Here is a 23987-nt window from a genome sequence, read left to right on the forward strand (position 1 = left end):
ACTAGATACAGCCGCATCCTGAGAGCCCAGAGTTTCTGACAAGGGCCCCAGAACCATGGGGGAAAACCCGTCTCAGCCCCTCCACCCTTGATTTTTTTCTTCTGGCTCAAGTACTTGATCCCCATCTTTACTACTCAGCCAGGGCAAGCAAATGGCCTTCTCCCACAGAGAACTAGAATGGTATTTAGGCAACAAGCTCAGCACTCTAATTTTCAGATGGGGAAACAGTCCTGGGGGAGGGGGGAGGATGACCAAAGCCTCACAGAGAGCTGGTCGTAGAGATGGGCCTGGACCCTTCTACAGTGTCTGATTAAAATCCAGTGTTCCTTTACCATAAAGCATGGACCCCATTTGGTCCATTAAGCAGGACCTGAAATGCCACCGTCTGGACTTCAGAACTTGGAATTGGGGTATGGAAGGTCCCCTTACAAAGAAAACGTTTCTAGGAGTGAGGGGCAAGAATAAACATCCTTGGATGCACATCCCAGCATCCTGAGCTGCACTGGTTACCTCATTAGGTCCCCAGCATGGACCCTCTGTGGGCTCCCTTCATGGCTGGGATGTGGGATACAGGTTCCTGGGGGTCGCCACTGACACATGAGAGGGCTGGGACCATGATTCTGACATCAGTGACCTGGAGCTCTTTTTGCCCTCCCCCACAACCTGGGCATCGCCTAGGGAAATGGAAACTCTTCCTCTGACCTCCTCCCCACCACAGGTGTCCAGTTCTCCTCCTGGAATCTCCTGGACCGTGGGGACCTGACCCTCCCTACCTCCTCACTGGGAGGCTCAGATTCTCTGACTCAGTTTGTTTGTAATTCTGCCACCCTCCATCTATCTCCAACAGACTTACTTACCTTCCTCCACCTCTGTCATGGGCTATGATTATCCTGATCCCAGCCAGGCCTCTGCCCCCAACACTAGGCCCTCCTTGCTGTCTGAGTTTCCTCCCAGCCCTGCTGTCCTGGGATACCCTGAATGGTACTGAGTCAGGGAAACTCTGAACGGCTGAGCTGCTGTCTCCAGTCCTGGCCCACCATGTGGCACAACTCCAGGGGACACAACTCACAGAGCCAAGAATATAATGTCAGTGGTGCCCTGAAGTTTGTGCGACTGTGCCCCTGGTGACTGCTCTGGTGGACACCCTGGGCATTGGGTATCGGCGGGGGTGGAATAGCTGGTGGTAGAGAGGGAGAGCAGAGTGTCACTTGTCCTGCTGAAGGGAGGGACTAACCTCCTGGCAGAGGGGTATAGGTGCAGAGTGGTGGAAGGAAAGGCATTTGGAAGGAAAAAGATTTGGGCTGGACCCTGAGGGATGTGCAGGAGCCCACAAGCTAAGCCTCCTTTATAGACTCACCTTCACTGGGGCTTTTCTCACCAACTAGGTGGCGGCTTCCAAGGGAAGGCCTGGGCCTCACGGCAAGGCAAGGAGAGAGGTCGTTCTCCTTCGCTGCTAATTTCCAGGAGAAAGCCGTGGCCTAGGAAGGGACAGCTGTGGTAGCCCCATTTAAACTGGCAATGGTGACAGGACCAGGAGTAGCATCCAAGTTTCCAATCGCTTTATCTTTCATTACTCAACCCTTCTTTCTTGGCTTGAAGCCCTGAAAGGGGGCTGATCCAAGAGGGCCCCCTGGGCTCCACGGCCTCGTCCTGCGCAGTCCCTTGCAGTTCCCGGGGGACGCGAGAGATGGCGACGTAGAGCAGCGTGGTCAGGCCGGAGAGACGCGAGCCCCTCCTTGGCATCACAAGGTGGGGGTGTTCGGGGATAAGAGCCCGGGACTCTGACGTCGGGGCCGGGGCCGGCGGCTGTGACGCGGGGGGCGGGGCTCCGCGTCTTCCCGGCCCCGCAGGCGATTCATTCAAAAGGCGCGCAGGCTGCGCGGCCCGGCCGGGGCGCCGCGTCGAGCGGGGAGCGGATCTGGAGCTGCGGCCGGGCGGCCAGGTAACAAGGGAGCCGGAACCCCCCAACCTGGCCCCGATCCCTGCAGGCGGGGCCAGAGGGACGCGGACCCGAGTGGCACCCCTGCCGCCCCCACGTCTCTGAGGAAGTTCGCCCGCCCGGCGGATGCCGCAACCCGATCCCCGCGCCTCGCTACGCCCACTCCTCTCCCGGGGCCTTCAGTGCCTGTCTCGGAGCCCCCTCACCCGGGCTGTGTCCCCTCCTGTCCTAGTCCTCCGCGTCCTCAGGCCGCGACTCCGGGCCCGGTCCTGCGCGGTGCGGTGTTGGTAGGTGCGTGAAAGGGAAGGGGAAGCAGCGGCGGAACTTGCAGCTTGAGAAGCCGGGCCTGGGAACTTGGACCGAGACCAGGACGGGTTGCGGGACAGGACGGTGGCGCCTCGGTGGGGCCGCGGCGCGGGGCGGCCCGGGGGGAAGGATCTGAACGGTGTCAGCCCGTGACTATGAGTGACACGGCGCATGAGGCAACCCGGCCCGGGCGAACGTGTGGCTGGGACACCGGGTGGTGACGCGGGGCTGAGCAGGCAACACAGAGGGGCTCTGTGTGTCTGTGACAGGCAAGTGTGCGTGTGTGACTGTGTGTATGGGAGAGACCTCGGGTCACTGTGTGTGACTGTGACCCCTAGCTTACTGTGAGACCCTGGTCACTGAGGTCACTGAGTGTGTGTGGCCTGTGGTGTGACCAGGACAGGCAGTGTGAGTATGTGAAAGAGACGGAGAGAAAAGAAACCAAAGTGACTGTGAGAAAGCCCAGGAATCACTGGGCCCATAGTATTTGGAATCTGGGTGTAGTGTCACTGTGTGTGTAAGTACATGTATCTGTGCCTCAGAGCAATGAGTAAAAGGTGTAAAGAGGAGGGACCTCAAACACCTTCCAGCAGTGCGGAAGGTGGGGGGAGGGGGAGCCTGAGGGACTGTCCCCAAGAGGATGCCCCTCAGGAGCTCAGTTTAGTGAACAGTGCCCCCTCAGTTTAGCAAGGGGGGGACCCTGAATGACTTGCCCTGGCAGGGGGAGAGGGGACAAGGCTGGGAGGCATCTGGTGGGTGACATCTCTGGCAGCAGCAGAGGGGCCCCAGGTAGCCTCAGACTCAACTCCAAATACACACACACTGAGGTTTCTGAAGCCTGACAAAGCCTTGCCACGCTAGTAACCTGTATTTTCGCTGGGCCCAGGCACAGTCTTGCTCTCTCAAACCCTGCCCCCGCTGAGCCTCAGTCTCCCCATCTGCACACTGAGGTGTGGGCCGTGAACGGACTGTGAATCATCACTTTGGGATCCTCTATTGTTTTTGGGTCAACCGTCTCTGTTCTCCCTTCCTTTGCTCCAGGCAGAAAGACTGCAGTGAGGGGTGAGGGCAGGGTGTCTGCTAGGGAAGCAGAACTCTCTTCACAACTGGCCAAGAAGACCTCACCTCCTATCCAAAGTCTGCCTGGTCCTGGGACCAGGTCCAAAATTCTGATCCATAAACACTGACTTCTCTGACCCAGGTTTCCTTTCTTCAGTTCCCTGATTGGAGGTGGGCAGGGGTGGGGTATAGATTTATTCCCCAGGAATTCCCCAGGTCTAGGAGGCTACGTTCTTGCTGGAAGGCTGAAGTAGGGCCCCTCCACCATGTGGGCTGGACCCCTCTGAGTCCCCCATGCCCACAAGAAGGTCTGTGGTTCGTGCAGGATAGAATGGAAATCGAGCTCCCTAGCCCAGGAGGTGGTGGTGAGTGCTTGTGGGTCTGGAGTTTCTGTCTTCTGCTGTCATCCTCTGAAAAATGTTGATTGCATCCTTGGGGGGTTGGTAGGGGCAGCAATGCCAGGCACTGTGCTGAACACTATCATGTGCTGTCTTGTTGAATCCTCACAGTGGTTCTGGGATTGCTTACTGTTTTTCAGAGAAGGAAACTGAGGCTCAAAGAAGTAAAGTGATTGCCCAAGGTCACGTAGAGTTAGGATAGTGCCAGAACCAGAATTCAGCTCTTGTGACCCTGAAGCCCTGTGAGATGCTTAGGGAGGGCCACCCTCTTCCTAATATCTGCTCATGGCTTATCTGGGCTTCCTTCTCTCAAACTCGGGTGGCAAGCATGGCCTTGCCAGGATGTCCCATTGTGAGTTTTGGATGTGGTATGTGTGTGTGTGCACACATGCCTGAAACACTGAGGGTAGATGGGTGGGTTATGTGGTTTTCCTGCTCTTCCTCTTCCTCCTTATCCTCCCTCCCCTAACCAGTAGCCCCAGCCAGAGGTCACCAGAAAGGCCTATCTTCTGCCTTCTAGAATCTGCAACTGGCTTTGGTAGTGTCCACATGGCTCTGAAGAGTGTCCAGAGTTAGCAGCGCAGCTCAGACTCCAAAGGACAGGGATGGCAGGGATAACTGAAAGTCCCAGGTGACCTTCACCATACCCAAGAGGCCCCTATTCTACTCTTAGGAGTTGTCTAGGGCACATTTCCAAATGCATCACACTCTGTGGTGGGGAGAGGTGGGGAGTGACCTTGAGCTGGTGCTTCGCCTTCTCTGGGCCTCAGTCTCCTCATTTTTCCCGAAGAGATGCCCCCTTCTAGCTCTGATCACTGCTGCTGCTTCCCTGAGAGCTGGGGCTGGGGATCATGGTGGCCTTGGGTCCTCTCTGGAATGACTGGAGCTGTGTTTCTTGAGGCTGATCAAAATAGCTGTCCTGGTCTCCAGGGGTTGAGCCCGAGTTATTTCCATCCTCAGCAAAGAGGTGGAAATAGCTCAGGGCCCGGGGGCAGGAGACAGAGGGGAAGGGTTAACCTTCTCTTCTCATCCCAGCCTTGCTGGAGGCTCCCCTGTGCCCCACCAAGCCAAACCTTTCTGGTGGGGCAGACTAGGTTTCCGCATGTGGCCCCAGTTGGGATTGGTGTGATAGTTGGTGGAGGGAGGTGAAGTGCCTGTGTCTGGCCAAGGAGGGGAGACATCAAGGGAAAACCAGCACCCCACCTCTACTCATAGGGTCAGGTGACAAAGCCAAGAGTCCTAGCCCCATTTTACAGAGGGAGAGACTGAGGTTCTGAGAAGTGCAGGGACTTAGCCAAGCCTCCTCAGAACCCTGATATTCTGACTCTGCCTTCCAGACAGGGTACCTACCTTCTGTTCTGCCACATGAACTGGGGAGGACCAGTCTAGCCAATGTGAAGGGAAAAGAGGTGTGGGTAGGGCTGTTTAACCCCTGACCTTGCTTGGTGAGGCCAGACTCCCTTCATTATGGGGCCAGCCATTCTGCCAAGTGGGCAGGAGGAATGGACAAGAAGGGGAGTTTGTCCTGAGGGCCTGTCAGTCCGTATCCCTCGCTCAGGATTGGGTGGCACCAGGATATATGGTCCTGGGCAGAGCTCAGCACTCCCTGGGTGCTGAGCCCCTGTGTGCCTAAGCCTGGGCTTGGTCGTGCCACTGGGTGGGGCTAGTGTGGCAGGAAAGACAGGAGGGAGTCAGCGCTGTCCCTACTGGGTGCCCAGCCCTGGGATTTCAGGCTGAAGTGCTCACATCCTCAGCCTCATGCTCCAGGAGGGTCATCAGCCACCTCCAGACACAGGCAGGGAGGGAAACCAAGGCCCAGAGAAGGGAAAAGACTTGCCCATGGTCACCAGCAAGACCCTAGTGTTGCTGAGATCCAAACCCAGGTCTGTCTGCCTTGAAGGCCAGAGTTCTTTTCCTTGGCCACCCTGGGAAAGATGAGAGAACTCTATAAATAACCTGCCTATGCGGCTGTGAGCGTGTGCCCTGGCTGGTTGGCTCTGACAGAGAGGGACGGAGGGGCCTCCACAACCAGTTAAAGGCAGGTTCTGAGTGTGGGAGTGGAAAGAGAAGGAAGGAGGCCTTCCAGGAGGAGGGACCTAAACTTGGACCAGCACATCCTCACTGGTGGTTCCATACCATGGCCCTGCTGCATGCCCAGCCTCCTGCATTTACCTGCCTGCCCTCCTTCCCTCAAGGAGCCTCCACCCCCACCCCAAGGAAGGAGACCAAAAACAATAATGGCTGACGGGGCCAGGGCTTGAGGGGGCCAGGGGAGGGGAGGGCTTCCTTCAGGAGGAGGTGCCTGGGCTGAGGCCTGATTGTAAGAAGAGCCATTGTTCCCTCCCTATGAAGTCAGTGCATCCTCTGTCCACACTGTGAGGTCAGCTGAACAGTCACAGTTGCCCCAAATTATAGTGGAGGAAACTGAGGCTTGGGGCTGTGGGACTGGGTCCTGACTGCTGAGCTGCTCACACTCAGCCCCCTTCACCTTCCTGACTGACCTCAGCTGGCATGAGAACAGGTGGCTACAGGCCTGTAGAGGGACTAGGAAATGGGCAGCCAGGGTCCTCCATCCACACTGCTGGGATTTATGTTGGCTTCCGCAAAGCACTTTTGCCCGCTCCCAAGCCACTGTGTGACCTTGGCTGGGCGCTGCTCGTTATGAGCTTAGGTTCCTCCTCTGGCCTTCGTGGGGCTATGGTGAAGACTGGCACTCGAGAGAGACTGTCAGGCCAGGCACTGGGCAGCACTACTCATAGTGGCTCCACTTATCCCCTCAGTATCCCATGAGCTAGGGATGAGTACCCAGTTTGCAGAGGAAGGCCCCAAAGCTGAAGGAGTATAAGTAATGTGCCCAAGGTCACAGGGCTGCTAAGTGGCAGAAACAGCTTGAATCCAGATGTGGCTGTTCCAGCCACCCTTATTCCTTCCCGCTTCACACGTACTGACCCCAGTCCTCACCACAGCTCCATTGGGTGGGGTCTGACCCAGAATTGCTCAGGGATCCCTCTCCCAGCACCCCGAGCCTGGAGGAGTTAGAGAATGGGGTAGGCTGGGGCTATGGTCTCCCCAAAGTCTCTCCAGAAGCCTCTCTCCATGTCTTCCAAGTTTTCCAGGGAGGGATGGTAGGGGGCAGTGTCTGTGCTGAGCAGGCTCTGAGCTGCCCTGCCACGTTGGTGATTTGGTTCCATATATATAGTTGGGGCTGGAGGCAAAGGTGGCCCAGGCTTCTCAGAGGTGGAGGTAGCAGTAGGGTGCGGGTTGCAGTGGGGTGTCCTCCAGCCCGTCCCAGGCCTCTTGCCTTCCTGTCTCAAGACCTCCTCCTGCCCAGGGCCACGCAGGAAGGCCCACGGTGCTGAGCGGTTGAGTGGTAGGCTAGAGGCAGGACATGGAGGAGCAGTGGGGATGCCGGGCCTGGGGTGGGATAGGCAAGGACTGCTGCTTCCTCCCTCACCCTGGGTTGGTAAGTCTTGTCTCCTCTGAGACCAAGTTGTTACAGGTCATCACTTAACCTCCTTAAGCCTCCGTTTCCTCAACTGGAACCCTTTCTTTGAGGGTTCAGTGAAATCCTGTCTGAAAAGGGCATGGGGCACGCAGTAGGTGCTTAGTGAGGAGGGTGTTGGGGAGCCCTGGCTCCACCCCAGGGATGACTGTCTGGTCTCAGACACCCCTCTCCCCTAACCCCCGTCTCAGCCCAAGGAAGGGGGAAAGGATCGCATCTGTGCCAAAGCCAGACTGGGAGGAGCTGGGTGGGCCAGGTCTGGCCGCCTCAGCCCATTTCTTAGCCTCAAGGGGCCAATTAGCACCCCTAGCCCCACCTGAGCCACTGAAGTCCAGACCTGGAGGCAGCCCAGGCCTGGAGACAGTGGGGATCTGAAGGGCAGGGCCATGGGAGCTGGGCCAGGGGTGGCCAGGGATGGCCAGGGAGCAGCTGCTGCCCATCCATGTAGTATTGCAGGATTAGGAGCCAGCCTGCTTGGAGTACTCACTCCAGGGTTGTAACCTGGGAGATCATGGCTTCCCAAGGCCTGGGTTGGGGCAGGAATGGGGGCTCTCTTCTTGCTGGGTGACCCTGAGCCAACCTCTGCACATCTTGGGCCCCCAGCCCAAAGCCCTAGGGAGCCAGGGCCCCACCCTGGGCCTCTTCTCCGTCTGGGAATTCCCAGCCTTCCCAGCTTTCTGGGCCTTCCCCAGCCTTCCTGCTTCTTACAGTTCCTAGTACCCCTTCCCACCAGAGCTGGCACAGACTAGGACAATATGCGAATGAGTATTGATGCAGGCAAATCTCAGAGGCCCCATAGACTGCTGGGGTGGGGGCAGCATCTCCTTCCTGGGGGCCCTTCTGGGTCCTTTGTGTGCATACACCCTCAGCTGAACCACCTGCTGTATGCTACTAGCTCACTAGCCTCCACCAGTATGTTGGCAACTCCTCCGAGAATTTATACGTTGAGTCCTGGGCTACGCCCGAGAGTGAGGGGAGACAGAAACGAGGCAAGCACTTAAAAATGAGATGGAAGGTAGAGTCAGACAGACCTGAGCTCCATCTCTGCTTCACCATTTACTGACTGTGTAACCCACACTGCCCCGGCCTCAGTTTACCCAGGTGTGAAACGGGGCTGTTCATTTCACTTGCAAGATGAAGTGGGTCCCTGCCTAGGGTAGAGGATGGGAAGTAGGCAGGCCTAGCTGCTCTCACCACCGCCTACTGTGGGCACTGCCCTATTTCAGCCCCAGTTGCCAGGGAACGATCGGGTTCCTCGCTAACCTGGATTTCTCTGTTGACGGGTGGCCTTTGTCTTCCTGCTTCGGGTGCAGCCACCTCCGGGGGAGGCCCATGTCCAGCTGTGTTTCCAGGCAACCCTTGCCCCTGGAGCTGAGGGAGGTCCACAGACTGTGGAGCAGCTGGCTGGGAAACAGAAGTGTCTGCCTCCTGACCCCCTCTGCTCCAGGCCCTACACCAGAGAGCTCCTGCCAGATACTAGGTACCTGCCTCCCACCACCATCTCCCTCAGTCCTGCCTCCACTTGGCAGGCAGCCCAGTGAACCCTCTGAAATGCGAATTGTTACACATCTCTCTCTCCCCTACTTAACCCTTCAAGGCTCCTGTAGGCCTTGGCGAAGGCCAAGCTTCTCAGCTTGTAGGTGAGGCTCGGTATAACCTGGGCACTGCCTGCCGACCTTTCCAGACTCCTCTACCTCTCTGACACCCCCACCTTCAGATTTTCTCCGCGGCTAATTGGATACCGCTGGTGGAGCCTGGCTCAGTGCCGAGCACTACCCGTAAACACAAATGAGAATTCCTCATTTATACGTCACACCTCCCTGTCAGGTGTGTGCCATTACCCCGTCCCCAGTTTACAGATGAGGGAACTGAGGCACAGACTGCAGTTGTTGTTAGGTGCCATGGAGCTGGTTCCAACTCATAGCGAACCTATGTACAACACAACATAACGGAACACTGCCCACTCCTGAGCCATCCTCACAATCATTGTTATGCTTGAGCCTGTTTTGGCAGCCACTGTGTCAGTCCATCTCATTGAGGGTCTTCCTCTTTTTCGATGACCCTCTACCAAGCATGATGTCCTTCTCTAGGGACTGATCCCTCCTGATAACATGTCCAAAGTATGTGAGACATAGTCTCGCCCTGTTTGCTTCTAAGAAGCATTCTGGCTGTACTTCTTCCAAGACAGATTTGTTCGTTCTTTTGGCAGTCCATGGTGTATTCAATATTCTTGTGATGGTTATTGCTCTGCCCCAGGCCCTGTGCTGAGGGCTTAATGTGAATTCTCTCATCTTATCCTCCGGGCAGCCCTCTGCAGGGGGGTCCCTAGCCACAAAGCCAGTGGAGAACAGAGCAAGGCAGGCTGATGGCAGCACTTGTCTTCCATGGTGTATATCCCCAAGGGAGCCTAACCCCAAGCTCTGGGCTCCTTAACCATCACCCTGCTCTCCAGCCCTCCCTACCTTAGCATAGGCTCTACCCTCTACTGAGAGTGCCTTTCCACATCCCCACCTATCTACATACCAGGGGCGGGCCCTGTGCTTGGCATTGGGAATGGAGGGGCTGGTACACAGGATCATCACACGCAGGAAGGAGATTAATGCTGAAGGAGAAGTGGTGGCTGGTGGGAGGGGGCTTCCAGGAGGAAGTGACTTTGAGCTGAGCTCTGAAGGAAGAGGTGTTGACCAAGTGATGGGAGGGGCTTCAGGGCAGAGGAAACAGTCAGTACAAGGGCTAGGGTAAGAGGCAAGTGTGTCCGAGGGCCCAAAAGAAGATCAGGTGGCTGTAGTGTGTATGCAGGGAGGGGTGCTTGGCTGGGGTGGGTCAGGACACCATCTGAGAGTGAGGGGCTGGGCCAAGGCCAAACTTTTCCAGGACACCTTGGCTGCAGGGTAGGTCTGAACTGGAGGCAAGAGGGGCAGGGTGGGATGATCTTCAGGATTTGGGGTTCGGTAGAGCTGACGATGGAAGCCTTTGAGGGAGAAGCAAGGCGAGGACAGGGGAACGTATGGGAGGAGAGGAGGAACCCAGGCTGGGGCAGAGAGACATGGCAGAGGCTTGGGTGACCCGAGCTTCAATTCTGGGAAAGGAGAAGTTGCCGGTGGACTGGGCGGGCGGAGTGGGCTGGCTTCCTCTTTCTCTGAGGCCTCTCTCTGGCTGTACTTCCCTGGGGCTCTACGCCTCCAGCTTCCACCTCTCTCTGGGGCCCAGGGCCGGGACTTTGCTAGTTGGCTTTTTTCCAGGGAATTTCTCACTCTAATTGTGTTAGCATTTTTTTTTGGAGGAGGGGCAAGTCTGAGGAAGCCCTCCCCCCACTTCAAGGAGTCTGTTTTGTGGGGGCCTGGGCTGGGCCCCAGACACTAGGCTGAGTGTGGGGTTTTGTGGTAGATAAAGCAGACATTCCCACCCTTGCTACTGTCTAGTGGGGAGTAAGCAATAAACAAGTAAGCAAACAAATACTTAATTACAAACCGTGACGAGCACAAGCGGTGCAGAGGGGAAAAAAGGGGTGGGGGAATCACATGACCTATTTTAGGCTCATTATGTCATATAAGCCTCATGACAGCCTTGCCACGGGAGATAAGCATCCCCATTTTGCAGACAAGGAGATTGAGACCCAGTAAGGTGAAGCGGTGGGCTCTTGTCCCACAGGGAGTTGCTGGCAGTGGGGATGGGCCCCCAGGTTGGAGACCCTGGGGAGGAGTGATCTCTAAGCTAACTTTCTTCTCTGCTAAAACCCCCCTGGGTCAGACGACGCTACTGGGAGAGCGCTCAATCCATCCTATTCCAGCTGCAGAGGAGCTCTCCCATCTGTAGGCTGAGGGTGCTCGCCCTTCCTGGGGCCTTGCTCTGCCCCTCTCTGACACCCTCTTCCAGGAAGCCCTCAGGAAGCACTTGGCTTTGGAAGGTCACTGACTGCTCAGCCTTCAGGACAAGGCAGAGGGGTGGGGATGAGGCCTTCGTAGCTGCCAAGATAGGCTGAGGGGCTTCTAAACGAGTTTGCTTTTAGGTCACGGTTCCAGGGCTAAGGGATTAGACGCCACAGGCTAAGTGGGGAAGGAGTGCGTGTGAGGAGGGGGCCGGAGCAGCAAGAGTGTGCACCAGTGTGGACGAGGTCTTCAGGGCAGCCAGGCTGGTCCATCAGGGTCCCGTCTGGGCTGAGTGGGGGCTGGGGGTGCTGGCTGAAAACAGAGACTTGGGCAGCCAGACTGGAGTAAGTGCCGGTTTGGGGTAATTAGAAGGCACATAATTAGAAGGCGCAGGATGCTAGGCAATGAGTGTCTGTGAGTGGGCCCCTGCTGGCATCGTGTCTGGGCCTTTGGGCCACGTTTTTCTCCCTGAAGTCTAGTTTACAGGGAGCCTCCTCTGCACAGAGCGCCCCCTGCAGGCTTAGGTCACTCAACTGGTGCCAACCAGGGTACAGGATGAGATAGGGGCTCTCTCCTCTGTGCTTGTTTGGCCCCACAATTTTCACTCTCCTTCTCCCCCACACTTTTCACTCCCCCTTCTCCCCCACACCGCTGGGCCCACCCGGGACATGAAGGAGTGCTGGGGCTGGGGGCTGGGCAGGGATGTGGGGACAGCCTGAGGACCTCAGGTTCATGTCAGGTCTGTGGGTTGGGTCCCTTGGAGAACAGAGAAGAGGGTCATGGGGAGAAGGGCTTGGGGGGAGGTGAGCCTGGGCCAGGGGTAGGGACACTTTGGGGGCAGAAACTGGAAAGGAAGACTTGGTGACCAGACTTGAGGAGGGACAAAGGGGTGGGTGAATCAGGGTATACCATCTGCTGAGTGCTGACTGCTAGGTGTGGCCTTCACCCTGTTCTGTGGCTGGCCTTTTCGTACCCCTGGTTTTCCCCTGAGCTGGCCTGGGGCCCAGAGCTGCTGCCCGTGACCTGGAGAGTCCCAAGGATGGTGTGACTGCCGCCCCTCCCCCTCCCCCTGGGACGTAACTCACACCCCTGGCCCAGAAAGGTCTGTGCAGGGCCAGGCAGCGAGGTCAGGCAGATCGGTTTCCTCACTACTTTTCCAGTCAGGATGCCCGGCCGCCCACAGGCAAGGGGCCTTCACATGATCTGGGATCTACTTCAGCCCGGCTGTCCCACAAGGCTTGGCATTAGACAGTGCGGGTTCCAGGCAGGGTCTCCCCAGCCTGCCGGAGAGCCATGGGCCTTGTTTCCTGTTCCGAGGCATAGGAAACGGGGGCGCTGCCCCTTGGGGCTCAGAGACTGTGTGTGGCCTGTTGCTGCTGCCAGACAAATGGGGCCTCCCTCACCCACGTGACCCTGAAGCCAGTCCTCTTGCAAGTACATGATGGAACTCCTGGTTTGCCACAATCCCTTTTGTTGTCTAATGCAGATCCTTCTTCCTGCTGTTTCAACCTTGTCTACTGGCTCCAAAGACTAGGCTGGAGGCTTATTTCAGGAGAAAAGGTCTGAGAGAGGGGGCCTCGTCTCAAGTGAGGGTCCCGCGGAGCCACCACTGACATTTCTTCGAGCCCCTCCTGCCCCATCACTCTCATCTGCTTTGGTTGTTTTTCTTGGCGATTTCTACCTTCTGGCAGAGGACCACTCTCTGGAATGTGAGCTCGCCAGGACAGGACCTTGTCTGTCCTGTCATACCTGTTGCCCTGGTACTGAGGGCAGTGCTTAGCACACAGGAGGTGCTCTGCACACAGTAGGTGCTCAAGAGGTGACTGGTGGTTGAGTGCTGGCCATCACTGTCACCCCCACCCCCACAGGTCTGCCCAACCCCAGCCCTTGCCTGGCACTGGGGCAGAGATACAATCAGACACGTCCCAGCCCTCCCTGGGGGGCCAACCAGCTGCAGACAGGGGGCCATGGCCACGTGGAAAGACTAGGAATGTGATGGGGTAGGAGTGAGGCACACACAGGAGCTCTGGGGGCAAGAGAAGGCCCTGACCTAGCTTTGGGGAAAGGTGAGGTCTAAGGAAGCTTCTGGAAAAAGGTCTTTGTACTGGAATTTGAAGCGTTGGGGAAAGGGTCTTCCTTGGAGCAGAAATGGCAAGAGTGAGGACAGAGAGCCGGCATGCTTGGGGACCTATAAGCAGTTCTGGGTGGCAAGAGTCTGGAGAGTTGGAGATGAGGGTGGAGAGGCTGGGGGAGGGGTGCCAGCCCCTTCAGTCCCCTTCTCCCCCAAAGGCCACCTCAGGCTTCCTGCCTCACAGGCTCCCCTGGCGATGGTCCAGGGCACCTGGCTGTTTATGGAAGAGGAAGAAGCCCTTCCTCTGGGAAGCCTCACAAGCCTGGCAGAGCCTCTGCCTCCCCTTCCTGGCCCCTCACAGGGCACCCCCACTTCTACCCAGGCTTCAGCAGGTGGTGTAGGCTGAGTTGCCCAGTGCTCAGCCTCCCCTGCAGCACCTTGCAAGCCCCCGTGCAGCCCTGTTGGCCTCCTCCTGCCCTCCACTGAGCCTCCTTCCATCTGCTCTAGGCTGGCGACCGCCCTGGGCCTGATGATGAAGCTGAGCCCCCTGCACTGGTCCCTGTCCTGCTTCCTTGTGGTGAGCTGGGGATGGGACCATGGGGAGCTGAGGAGCTGAGTCCTGAGCCCTGCACCCCAGCCCTCCAGGGAGGAACCCATGGTTGGGTGGTGCTGGGTAGTCAGCTCTTCCTTTGAAGAGTCTGAGGCAGTCCAACCTTTGGACACCCCCCTGGTCTACCCTGCGGGGAGGGAGAAGGCAGGACTTGCTGGCATTTGTAGACAGGCCAGCATGGCTGAGGGCAAGATGCTAGGCGTGGGAACAGAGCAGCAAGGAGGATGGGCCAGGAAAAGAGGAAATCGGGCAGAAGAGGCCTGGGATTTAGAGCCTGAGAACCTTAGCACCTCAGATACGGGGACCCCAGAGTCCAGATCCCAGAATCAGAGACTGGCCAACTGCCCAGAGCCTCATGGGACTCGGTTACAGACTTGTAGCCTCAGGCGGTAACTTAGAGTCTGGTCTGGGGGGGCCGTTTTTCTGCTGTGATACTGGAAACCCAGCGAGAGCAAGACGTGGCTTCAGTCCTGGCTGCTCCAGTGCAGGAGGTCTCCAGGGTCCAGCAGGTGCTGGGAGCCAGGTCTGGGGAAGGAGGAAGTCCCCAGAGCCTCGTGTGGCATTTCCTCTGCCCTTAAGAGTGGCTTGCACTGCTCTGTACCCCCCGCCCCCAAGCCAGCACCAGCCAAACCAGAGACGATGGGGGTCTCCCCACAGCAGAAGGGATTAAGGGAGACAGGTCACACCTGAAAATGGGAGGCAGAGGGAGCTCCTGTCCCAGTGGAATGGGCTGGGGGAGGGGTCACATTCTTTTGGGATGTACCCTGCCCTGTTTCGGTGCAGGGGTGTAAGCAGGGTGGCCTTGCGTGGTGGGAGGTCATGGAGGAGGATGTGAAGACGCAGAGAGACTGGAATAGGAAGCATCAGCTGCAGACTTGGCCCCGGGGAGGATAAGCAGAAGCCAGTTAATGACATGTCCAGCTGTGATGGTGGTGGAAGGCAACCAAGGCAACAGGAAGAGGGGCGGAATTTGAGAGAGGAATTCGGAAGCATTTCCTCCTCATCCTCCTGGCTAGCTGGAGAGGTTGTGACTCAGAGACCCAAGAGCTTGAGATCCTGATCCAGCCCTGGCTGGGGCTTTCCAGCACTTGCCGGAAGCAGATGTGGTTTCTCCCTGCCCATGTGGGTGGCGATGCAACAGGCGTGGGGCAGGACAGTTTTCACATGCAGCATGAGGTTTAGGGTTAGAAGAGTGTCCCTGGAGCCTGGATGGGGTGGCCCTGTGTGGTCAGTTGTCCCCCTCCGGAGGCCTCAGGGAAGTGGGTTGTGGATGGATGACCCCAGAGATCCCATGCTCTGGTGCTTTCTGCCGCCCTCAACGCCCTCTTACCCACTGTTCTTACAGCTGCTGCCCTGGCCTCCATCCACTCCAGCATCGACGATACCTTGGCAGTGCCCGCCTGGGGAGGAGCCCAGCCTGGTAAGCACTGCCCTAGTCCATTCCCATCGCCTAGTCCTGGGAAGGCTGTTGGGGACAAGTGGAGGAGCCACTAGGCCTGGCTTCCCCAGTGACCTCAGTCCCGGCTCCTGGCTCTGTTCTTCCCCTTTCCCCCCACAGGACCTGGGGCAGGGTACGTTGTGCAGGTCCTGCCCCCCAGGCACATTCTCAGCCTCATGGGGCCCCAGCCCATGCCAACCCCACACCTGCTGCAGCCCTCGAGGGAGGCTGGAGGCCCAGGCGGGTTCGGCGACTCGAGATACACTGTGTGGAGGCTGCCAGCCTGGGTGAGCCATGGGTGGGGTGTGGGGCTCATGGCTGCGTGACGAGGACCCTGGGTCACCCCCACCCCGCGTAGGCCTCAGTCTCCCCATCTGCTAACTGGGATTGGTCAGTATCAAGGAGGGTGACTGGGTAGGAGTCCAGCCTCTCTTAAGGATAGATTTTGGGGAACCAGTAACATTTTCCCTCCCTGCAGGTGGTTTGCTCCTGAGGGGGCCCCCCACGTTCCATGTCAGCCCTGCTCCTGGGCACCTCCGGGTACTCGCAGCTGTAATGGTGAGTGGCAGTTTGGGGCTAGGACTGGTGGGGTGGCGTGTGTGGGAGGGACGAGCTTGAGCCCAGGAGCCCCTGCAGTGATCGTTTAGGGACAGAGGGGTTCTCACTGTGGTGGCCTAGGGAAGGAGCACACCCGTGGGACGTGGCCACTGGCTCTGTGTGTCTGCCCACCTGGTTTCTGAGTAGCAGAGACTGCTCAGCAAGTGGCAGCCACAGCTGGACCCACACAGCATGGGGGTTGGGGATTGGGCACCTGGAGCTGGTGGGCTCATATCCTGACCAGCCCCCTCCCCAACCCCTCAGAGACCCGTGCAGATGAGTGAGCACACGCACATGCACACACTTGCACACGTGCACACACACAAAGGTGCACATGCAAAAACTCGCACATGTGCACACACCTCCGCTCACCCATTGGATCAGTCATTTTCTGAGGCAACTAATCCACGGACTGAGTCATGGGGTGGCCCATCCTAGGTCCCTGTGTCCACGCGTGTGCTGTGTGTGCCTTCTGCTCACCCCTCTGTCCCCAAGATGATGGGTGGACAGGGGACTAAGGGGCTGGCTGTCCAGAAGAGGCTGCAGTAAGCAGCAAGACAGAGGCCTTGCTCAGGCTGACGGATCAGATGGCCGAAAGGAGGGGGCAGGGACAGATTACCCAGTAATTAGCAAGGTATGCAGGGGCTTACTTGTGCTTACTTACTAATCTGTAGTGTACAATTTCACAACCCATGTGAAACTGTACACCACAGATTAGTTAAGTAAACACAAGTAAGCCTGTGCATACCTTGCTGACTGGTTAATCTGCTCCGGGAGGGAAAGGGGGTGAACTGGCCTTTGCTTCCCCAGTGTGGCGGGGAGTGGGCTGCTCTGGACACCTCAGTCCTCTACCACTACCTCCATACACCCTCTCTGCCTCTCTGAATGTGTGTTTCTTTCTGCCTCTGCCTTTTCTTGCCCCCGTCCTCCGTGGTGCTCAGTGTGGGGGCGTCGGGCCCGGCGTGGTGTGGAGGTGGCAGCAGGGGCCGGCAGCAGTGGGGAGACCCGGCAGTCTGGGAACGGCACGCGGGCGGGCAGCCCCGAGGAGACAGCTGCACAGTATGCGGTGGTCGCCATCGTGCCCGTCTTCTGCCTCATGGGGCTGCTGGGCATCCTGGTGTGTAACCTGCTCAAGCGGAAGGGCTACCACTGCACAGCCCACAAGGAGGTCGGGCCTGGCCCCGGAGGCGGAGGCAGCGGTGAGCCCCAGCCTGGGGTCTGGGTGGGGAGGCCAAAGGACATGGGCTAGCACAGCCCCAGCCCAGTTCGGGGGCTCCCAGAGGGAACCTACCTCTGCCAGGGAGAGGGCTAATCAGGAGAGCTTCCTGGGGGTGCTACACTTGGGGCCACAGGGGTGACAGCTGCAGACTACAAAGGGGACAGAAGGACAAGGTGGCCTGAGGTGTAACGGGAGCAGAGCAGAGGCAGAACAGCTGGTCAAGTGGCTTCAGCAGGATTCTCGCCCTGGGTGAGGCCCTGTCCACCTGAAGAGTTCTGGACTCCTTGGGGGCTCCAGTTGTATGTGTGGCTCAAGGGTCAGACTGCCTCCTTCGTATTCAGTGCAACCTCTGGCCTGGAGCAGGCGGAATTCCCAGTGTCAGGAGCAGGCACTGAGAGGGGCTCAAGTTTCAGCTCCAGGCTGTGGTTTGAGTTACAAGTCCTGGAGCCAGAAGGAGAGGCACATTCCTCCTTCCTACCCTGGGATGCTGCCACCTTTCCCCCTCTCCCTGAAGACCAGTAGGACAGGGTGCCCCCACATGCACATATACTGCTCTGGGCCCACAGGAGCCTGTGGCAGAGTCAAAATTGAAATAGCATCTCCCATGCCAGCTCCCCAGGCTGCCTGGGGGCTTGCCCAAGCCCCTCTCAACTCCTGACACTGAAGTCTGGAGGGGGCAGGCAGGCAGAAAGATGGCAACTCAGGGTCATTGTACCTAGGACGGCACTTGTTTTCCTAATCTAGTGACTTCCGTTTAACTGCTAGCTGCTGTCTGGGTGGAAGTCCTAGGAGCTGTTTGCTGCTGGCCCCAAGACTGATCACAGTGGCTCCGTTCTCACACCCTTGAGGCTTTGGCCCACGCTGATCAAGGGCTCTCAGTTAAATAGTTATATAGACAGGGTGATGTGCAGGAGGCAGTAGGCCTGGAATGGCTGTGTGTGCTGGAGATGGGGGCTCTGGGCAGGGAGGCAGCCCACAGCTTCCTGAGGCTGAGGAAGGGAGAGGGCAGGCCCAGAAGAGGCTGAAGGCTCGCCTCACTCTGCAGGGACCCAGGAGTTCAGATAGCCCCCAAAACCTCTAAGTATCTGGGATTTTTGGGTGCAGGAAGTGGCGATGCTGGGTTGTAAAGTTGATCATGAGCTTCTGTGAACCAAGGCTGAGGCCAAGAGTCCCACGTGTGCAGGTCTCTGGGGACCCCTGCCACCTAAACGCACAGAGGCACATGCACGCATGGCCTTGGCTGCTGTGAATCTGGTCTGGGGCGCCCTCTGCTGGCAGATCCTGGCATAGCTCCCGAGCCTGTAGTACCCCCTCAGACTTCCTGAGATCATGGTACTTCTGCTCTCTTCCCCAGGTATCAACCCTGCCTACCGGACCGAGGATGCCAACGAGGACACCATCGGGGTCCTGGTGCGCCTAATCACAGAGAAGAAAGGTGAGGGGATTGTCCGACCTGCCCCAGTGCCCTGGAGAGGAGGGTCTCCTCCCAGAGCCTGTGAGGCAGCCCTGCTTTGCCCCACTCCTCTGTGATGCCTTGGGCCAGCCTGGCCCTCCTGACTGAGTACAGCTGACAGTGCAGGCCCCTTTCCTCCTGTTCTTGCCTGATGAGGGTGGAGGAAGAGGCACACAGCCCAGGTTGGGGGTGGTGGGTAGTAGGTAGGGGAGGCCTGCACTGGGAGTGGGGCACTGCCCCTCATGGCCAGAGCTGGGCTCTGACTGCAGCTGCCCACAGAGAACGCGGCGGCCCTGGAGGAGCTGCTGAAGGAGTATCACAGCAAACAGCTGGTGCAGACAAACCATGGGCCTGTGCCCAGGTGAGTGGTCAGGTGGGGCAAGAGGGAGGCCAAAACACACCGATGATCAGCCTGCCTCCTGAGGACTCCCCACCCGGGTATTTTCCCTCTCCTGTCACTCTGATGCCCCTCCTCCACCTCCTGGGGTCTCCTGGCCCTGGGTTCCCACGTGTGTTTTTTTGCAGGCTGCCACCAGGCACCCCCAGCATGCCACACATCTGCCCACATCGCCACCACCTCCACACTGTGCAGGGCCTGGCCTCACTCTCTGGTTCCTGCTGCTCCCGATGTAGCCAGAAGAAGTGGCCCGAGGTGCTGCTGTCCCCTGAGGCTGCAGCAGCCATCACTCCTGCTCCCAGCTTCCTGCCCAGCTCAGCCCGGGCTCCTAAGGCCGGGGCCAAGACAGGACGCCAGGGGGAGATCACCATCCTGTCTGTGGGCAGGTGAGGCAGGCACAGAGACTGCAGGGTCAGGGAGAGACACGACAGCTGGGTGGGGAGGCAGGGCCCTGGGTCAACCCTAAACACCCTGCTCATCAGTGGACACCCCTTCCTGTGCTTCAGTGTGACTCTCTGAGCAGTGGGGGTGGCCAGAGAGAAGTCCAGACCTCCCAGCATGCTCTGTCTCATTTGGAGCCATTGGGTCCTCAAGGCAGGCAGGATCTTGATCCCCACTGCACCTGGGGCCCCTGAGGGCAAGGGACAGTCTACCTGCAATCTAGGGCTTGGGTGCCCAGGAGCTGGGTACAGAGAGAACGCTTCATCTGCAGGTGGGAGGGCGCTGAGAAGGGCTCGGGCTCAGGTGTTGACAGGTTCAGGATTTGACCCATAAACTTGCTGTGTGACCCTGGGCAGGTGCTGCCCTCACTGCGTCTGCCATTCCCCACCTCTAACGGGAGGATTGCACCACCTCTCCTCATAGGTTCCGTGTGGCTCGAATTCCTGAGCAGCGGACAAGTTCAGCAGCATCTGAGGTGAAGACCATCACAGAGGCTGGGCCCTCAGGGGGTGATTTCCCTGATTCCTCACAACCTGGCCTCCCCGCTGAGCAGCGGGCACTGCTGAGCAGCGGCACAAACCACACCAAGTGGCTGAAGCCCCCACTGGAGAAGAAGGCTGAGGTGAGGGCCAGAGAGGGGAGGTGTCTGTGGGCGCATGGTCCAACCCTTACCAAAGACAGGGGAGGTGTAGGGTGCAGGGGGCCCTGGGCAGGGGCACCTGGAGCCCAGAAGGCCCCCGACTCAGCTCTGACCCTCACCTCTCCCCCAGGAGAGCCGCTATGTGGTCCGGCTAAGTGAGAGCAACCTGGTCATCTGAAGGGCTGTCTAGTCTGAGGACACTGCAGCCCAGCTCTGGGAGGTTCCAGTGGCTTCCTGAAGGAGGTAGAGCTGCAACTGGGCCTGTGAGGACCAAGAAGCAGTGGCCCAGTGGACAGAACAGCAGAAGCCAAGACCTGGAAGTGGGACCGTCCACCTAGTGGGGAGGCAGGCCAGCTGGCAGGCACTGTGCAGGAGCAGAGCGAGAGCCCACCCCAGGCCCCTGCTGCCCCCGTTTCTCCCCTGCAGGATGCCGCTACACCTGCCCTGGCCAGATCCTAGGAGCCTGCAGGATTCTCTGTACCAGCAGGTAGCGTAACTTTGGTGGAAGGGACGGACCCTCTGCTGGGCACCCCTGGCCCCATCCCTGCTTCTGTACAGGGCCCCAGAGCAGAGGCACCTCTTCCTCCAGCAGGTCCTGTAAAGGGAAGGGGCACCAAAAAGCCCTGGGCTGGGGGCTAAATTCCTGGGTTCTAATCCTGAAAAGTCCCTGTCCATCGCTGGGTCCCAGCTTTTTGACTGTGAAGTGGGGAGAAAAGGACGTCTTGGTGCCCAAGGCCTCTCCAGCTCCTTGCAGGTTCTGGGCTGGGTCCAGTGTGGGGGATGAGCCTGACTCTGTGCCACCCCCTCCCATTAGTAGCTTTACCTGGCCCCGTTTTGCTACTGCTGGGGCTTCCGCCTTCAAGGCCCCCATGGGGCTATTCATCCATGCTCTACCTACAGAAGGGGCTTAATGCATGTGCATGCCCCTCTCCCCACTGTTTTTAATGAAAATGGAAAAACAGACTTGACCTGGGCAGGGCTGTGGTGCATGAGCCCCAGCCTGCCCAGCTGCCCCCTCCCGCAAGATCTCAGGAGCTTGGGGGATGGGGGGATGGGGCTAGAGAGGCGCCTCTGGCCTCAGTGGTTCCTGTGTCCCTGTGGTGTTGGTGCATCTGTCCTCCAGCCCCAGGCAGCACGGGTGACTGCCTGGCCCAGCACCTATCCCCCAACTCTGCTCAGCAACCTGGTTATTTATGTGGTGCCGTGCAGGCGCGGGCCCACTGCCCCGACCCCATTTCTTTTATTTATTGAAACTTTGCTGTTGTCCTACCCTCACATCCCCATCCATTTATTGAATAATAAAAGGTGGGAGAGTGGTGTTGTGAGGAGCTTCTTTTCCTGCTGCCTCCCCAGGTCGTCTGTCCATTCAGCACACTGCTCTTGAGTGCTGCGCTGGGTTGGGCACCGTGTGCCAGGCAGACCATCTCTCCCTCCCAGGGCCTGCTCCCTGGCAGGTGGTGACCTGGCATCAGTGAAGCAGGGGCTCCTGAGGAGGCCCCTAACCTCACCTGGGTCTCACTGAAGTGTCTGAAGGCAGTGCTGGCCACAGAAATAGAATGTGAGCCCCATACACATTTAAAATGTTCTAGTAGCCACATTTTTTTAAAAGTACAAAGAAAGACCACTAACCAGTTGCCGTCAAGTTGATTCCAACCCATGGCCACCCCCTATGTGTCAGAGTAGAACTGTGCCCCATAGAGTTTTTAATGGCTGACTTGTCTCCAGGCTCTTCTTCTGAGGCGCCTCTGGGTGGACTCGCACCTCCAACCTTTCAGTTAGCAGCCAAGAACATTAATCTTTTGCAGCACCCAGGGACGCCAAAAAGAAACAGGTGAACTTAATTTTAATTACAGTAGTAACATACTTTATTTGACCCAATAATATCTAAAATATTTTCACTTCAACATAAAATCAATTTTAAAATTATTAATAACCCCTTTTACATTCTTTTTGGTAAAACCTAGTGTGTATTTTACACTTAAAGCACATCTCAATATGAGCTAGCATATTTCAAGCGCTCAAAAACCACACGTGGCTAGTGACCACCATATTGGACAGTACGGCTCTAGAGAAAGTGAGTCATGTGAAGCCTGGAGGATGACTGGGGGTAAGCAAGACATATTGGGGGCTTGAGAATGTGGGAGGTGGGAATGTGTTCTAGGCAGAGGGAACAGCACGAGGAAAGGCGAGGGATCAAAAGACACATGAAGTGCTGGAGAAATTGGAAGAAGTACAGTGTGACTGGGGCATGGAGACCCAAGCCAGGGAGCAGCAGCAGGCCAGCCACGTGGGCTCTGGGAAGCCATTGGCCTTGCACCAAGGGTGCCAAGGAGGCTCTAAAAGGCTTAGGAAGGGGAAAGCATGCTACATCAGCTCACTCTTGGCCACAGTGTGAAGAATGGGCGGAAGAGGAGGAGCAGGGGTACCACAAGGAAGCTGATGCAGCCATCTAGGCAAGAGACGATGGCGGTCGGGCTGCGTGGTGGAAAGAAACAGATGGACTCAAAAGATTTCCAGGACAGAACTGCTAGGACTCGGTAGTGGGATGTGGCTCAAGGGATGAGGGGCAGTTGGGCCAGTTGGGTGGGGAAACAGAAGTAACAGTCCTGAGGGTAGCAGGGTGAGTCAGGGCCTGTGAAACAGCCCTGTGGGAGGTCCTGAGGTATCTGGATGTGAAAGCCTAAAGCTCTCTGGAGACGAACTTGGGCTACAAGACTAATTAGAAGCACTCAGGTGGGTATTTATGCCAGGACTGGGCTAGGAAGTAGGGGGCATGTCCCAGGATAAGGCCCAGGGAAGATCCCTGGCTACTCCAGTGGAATGTCAGAGAGAGCACTGCCAGGGAGTTGGGAAGAAAACCAGGCAAGGATGAGTATGGGGGCAGGAGTAGGCCACAAGGCCAGGTGCTGTTGGGCAGTCAGGACTGCAGCATTCCCTGAGTTAATCAACACAAGGACTTGGGTGGGAGTCACCTCAAGGGAGTGGTGAGGGCAGGGCCAAGTCCCAGTGAATTGAGGGAGACGGCAGAGAGGAAATGGGGCCAGTGCCATCATGTAGACAGCTCCCTGCAGAACCAGGCATGACTGGTAAGGCTTTACTGGAGAGAGTAAGTTAATTTTCAGTTTGGTTAATTTTTTTTTTTTTTTTGAATTTGATAAATCAATGGAATTTTATTTTCCACCAAAGTAAGATCCACACATAGAAAGTTCATGGATCTGGGATAGGGTTCTTTCCTCAAAAGGTAATTTAAATTTAACTCACTCTACAGGTTTAATTAATCTTGTTGCTGTTGTTTGGTATGTTTTTTAAAGGTGGAAGAGGGGCACACATTTAAATGCTAATGCGGGGGAGGCTGAAGAACTAGGAAGAAAGCCGCACTTGATGGAACCTGGGAAGGTGTAAGGAGGGACAGCCCATGGGGAGTCCCAGGACTGGGGCTGAAGGGCGGCCATGCTGGGACTGGAGGAGGGAGGCCTGGCTTCTCCAGAGCAGAAGCTGAGGTGGGGGCCTGGCCTAGCAGCTGCTGGAGGACGCTCCCACCCTGGGCTGAGCAGACAGACTTTGAGATTTGACCTCCCCCCAGGGTATGTGGACACAGGCTCGTGTCTGGGGCTTCTTGCCTGGGCAGGAAACGGAGAGAGGCACCTGAGGACACCAGAGACAGAGCTTCACCTGCACTAGGAGAGGGTGGGGGAAGGAGGGGAATTAGACAAGGAGGCAGGTTAGACACCAAGAGGAATTTTCTGGAGCAGCAAAGATTGCCAAGGTCTAGAACAAGGTGTCCGTTTTTAGGCAACTAGTGGGTGTCAACAGAGCCCTGGTGGCGCAGTGATTAAGCATTCGGCTGCTAACCAAAAGGTCAGCAGCTGCTCTTTGGTAACCCTATGGGGCAGTTCTACTCTGTCCTATAGGGTCACTGTGAGTTGGAATTGACTTGATGGCAACTTTTTTTTTTTTTTAAGTGGGTGTCACCAGTGCACCCAAGGAAATGCTCCCTAGGGCCGTCAGGGTGCACTTGGTATCCCTCTTTGCCAGCTGTGCAGCTGCA

General features: G+C 57.4%; 1 protein-coding gene across 1 annotated transcript; it reads left to right on the top strand.

Annotated features, from left to right (window-relative positions):
* Nucleotides 1-1888: 1888 nt before the first annotated feature.
* RELT (RELT TNF receptor) lies at nt 1889-21629 on the top strand. Its single transcript, XM_004381947.2, has 11 exons — nt 1889-1942; nt 13652-13721; nt 15100-15174; nt 15313-15479; nt 15671-15750; nt 16731-16988; nt 18363-18443; nt 18741-18822; nt 18987-19244; nt 19723-19921; nt 20070-21629. Exons 2-11 carry the CDS (start codon nt 13674-13676, stop codon nt 20115-20117), a joined length of 1296 nt encoding a protein of 431 aa, XP_004382004.1. The 5' UTR covers nt 1889-1942; nt 13652-13673; the 3' UTR covers nt 20118-21629.
* Nucleotides 21630-23987: the final 2358 nt, after the last annotated feature.

The sequence above is a fragment of the Trichechus manatus genome, unplaced genomic scaffold (assembly GCF_000243295.1).
Source record: "Trichechus manatus latirostris isolate Lorelei unplaced genomic scaffold, TriManLat1.0 scaffold00088, whole genome shotgun sequence".
NCBI lineage: Eukaryota > Metazoa > Chordata > Mammalia > Sirenia > Trichechidae > Trichechus > Trichechus manatus.

Bases quoted from the DNA above. Each gene is read 5' to 3' on its own strand.
- RELT (XM_004381947.2), top strand. From the start codon at position 13,674: ATGATGAAGCTGAGCCCCCTGCACTGGTCCCTGTCCTGCTTCCTTGTG. The intron at 13,722-15,099 runs GTGAGCTGGGGA...CTGTTCTTACAG, and splicing joins CCCTGTCCTGCTTCCTTGTG to CTGCTGCCCTGGCCTCCATC. The intron at 15,175-15,312 runs GTAAGCACTGCC...TTCCCCCCACAG, and splicing joins CTGGGGAGGAGCCCAGCCTG to GACCTGGGGCAGGGTACGTT.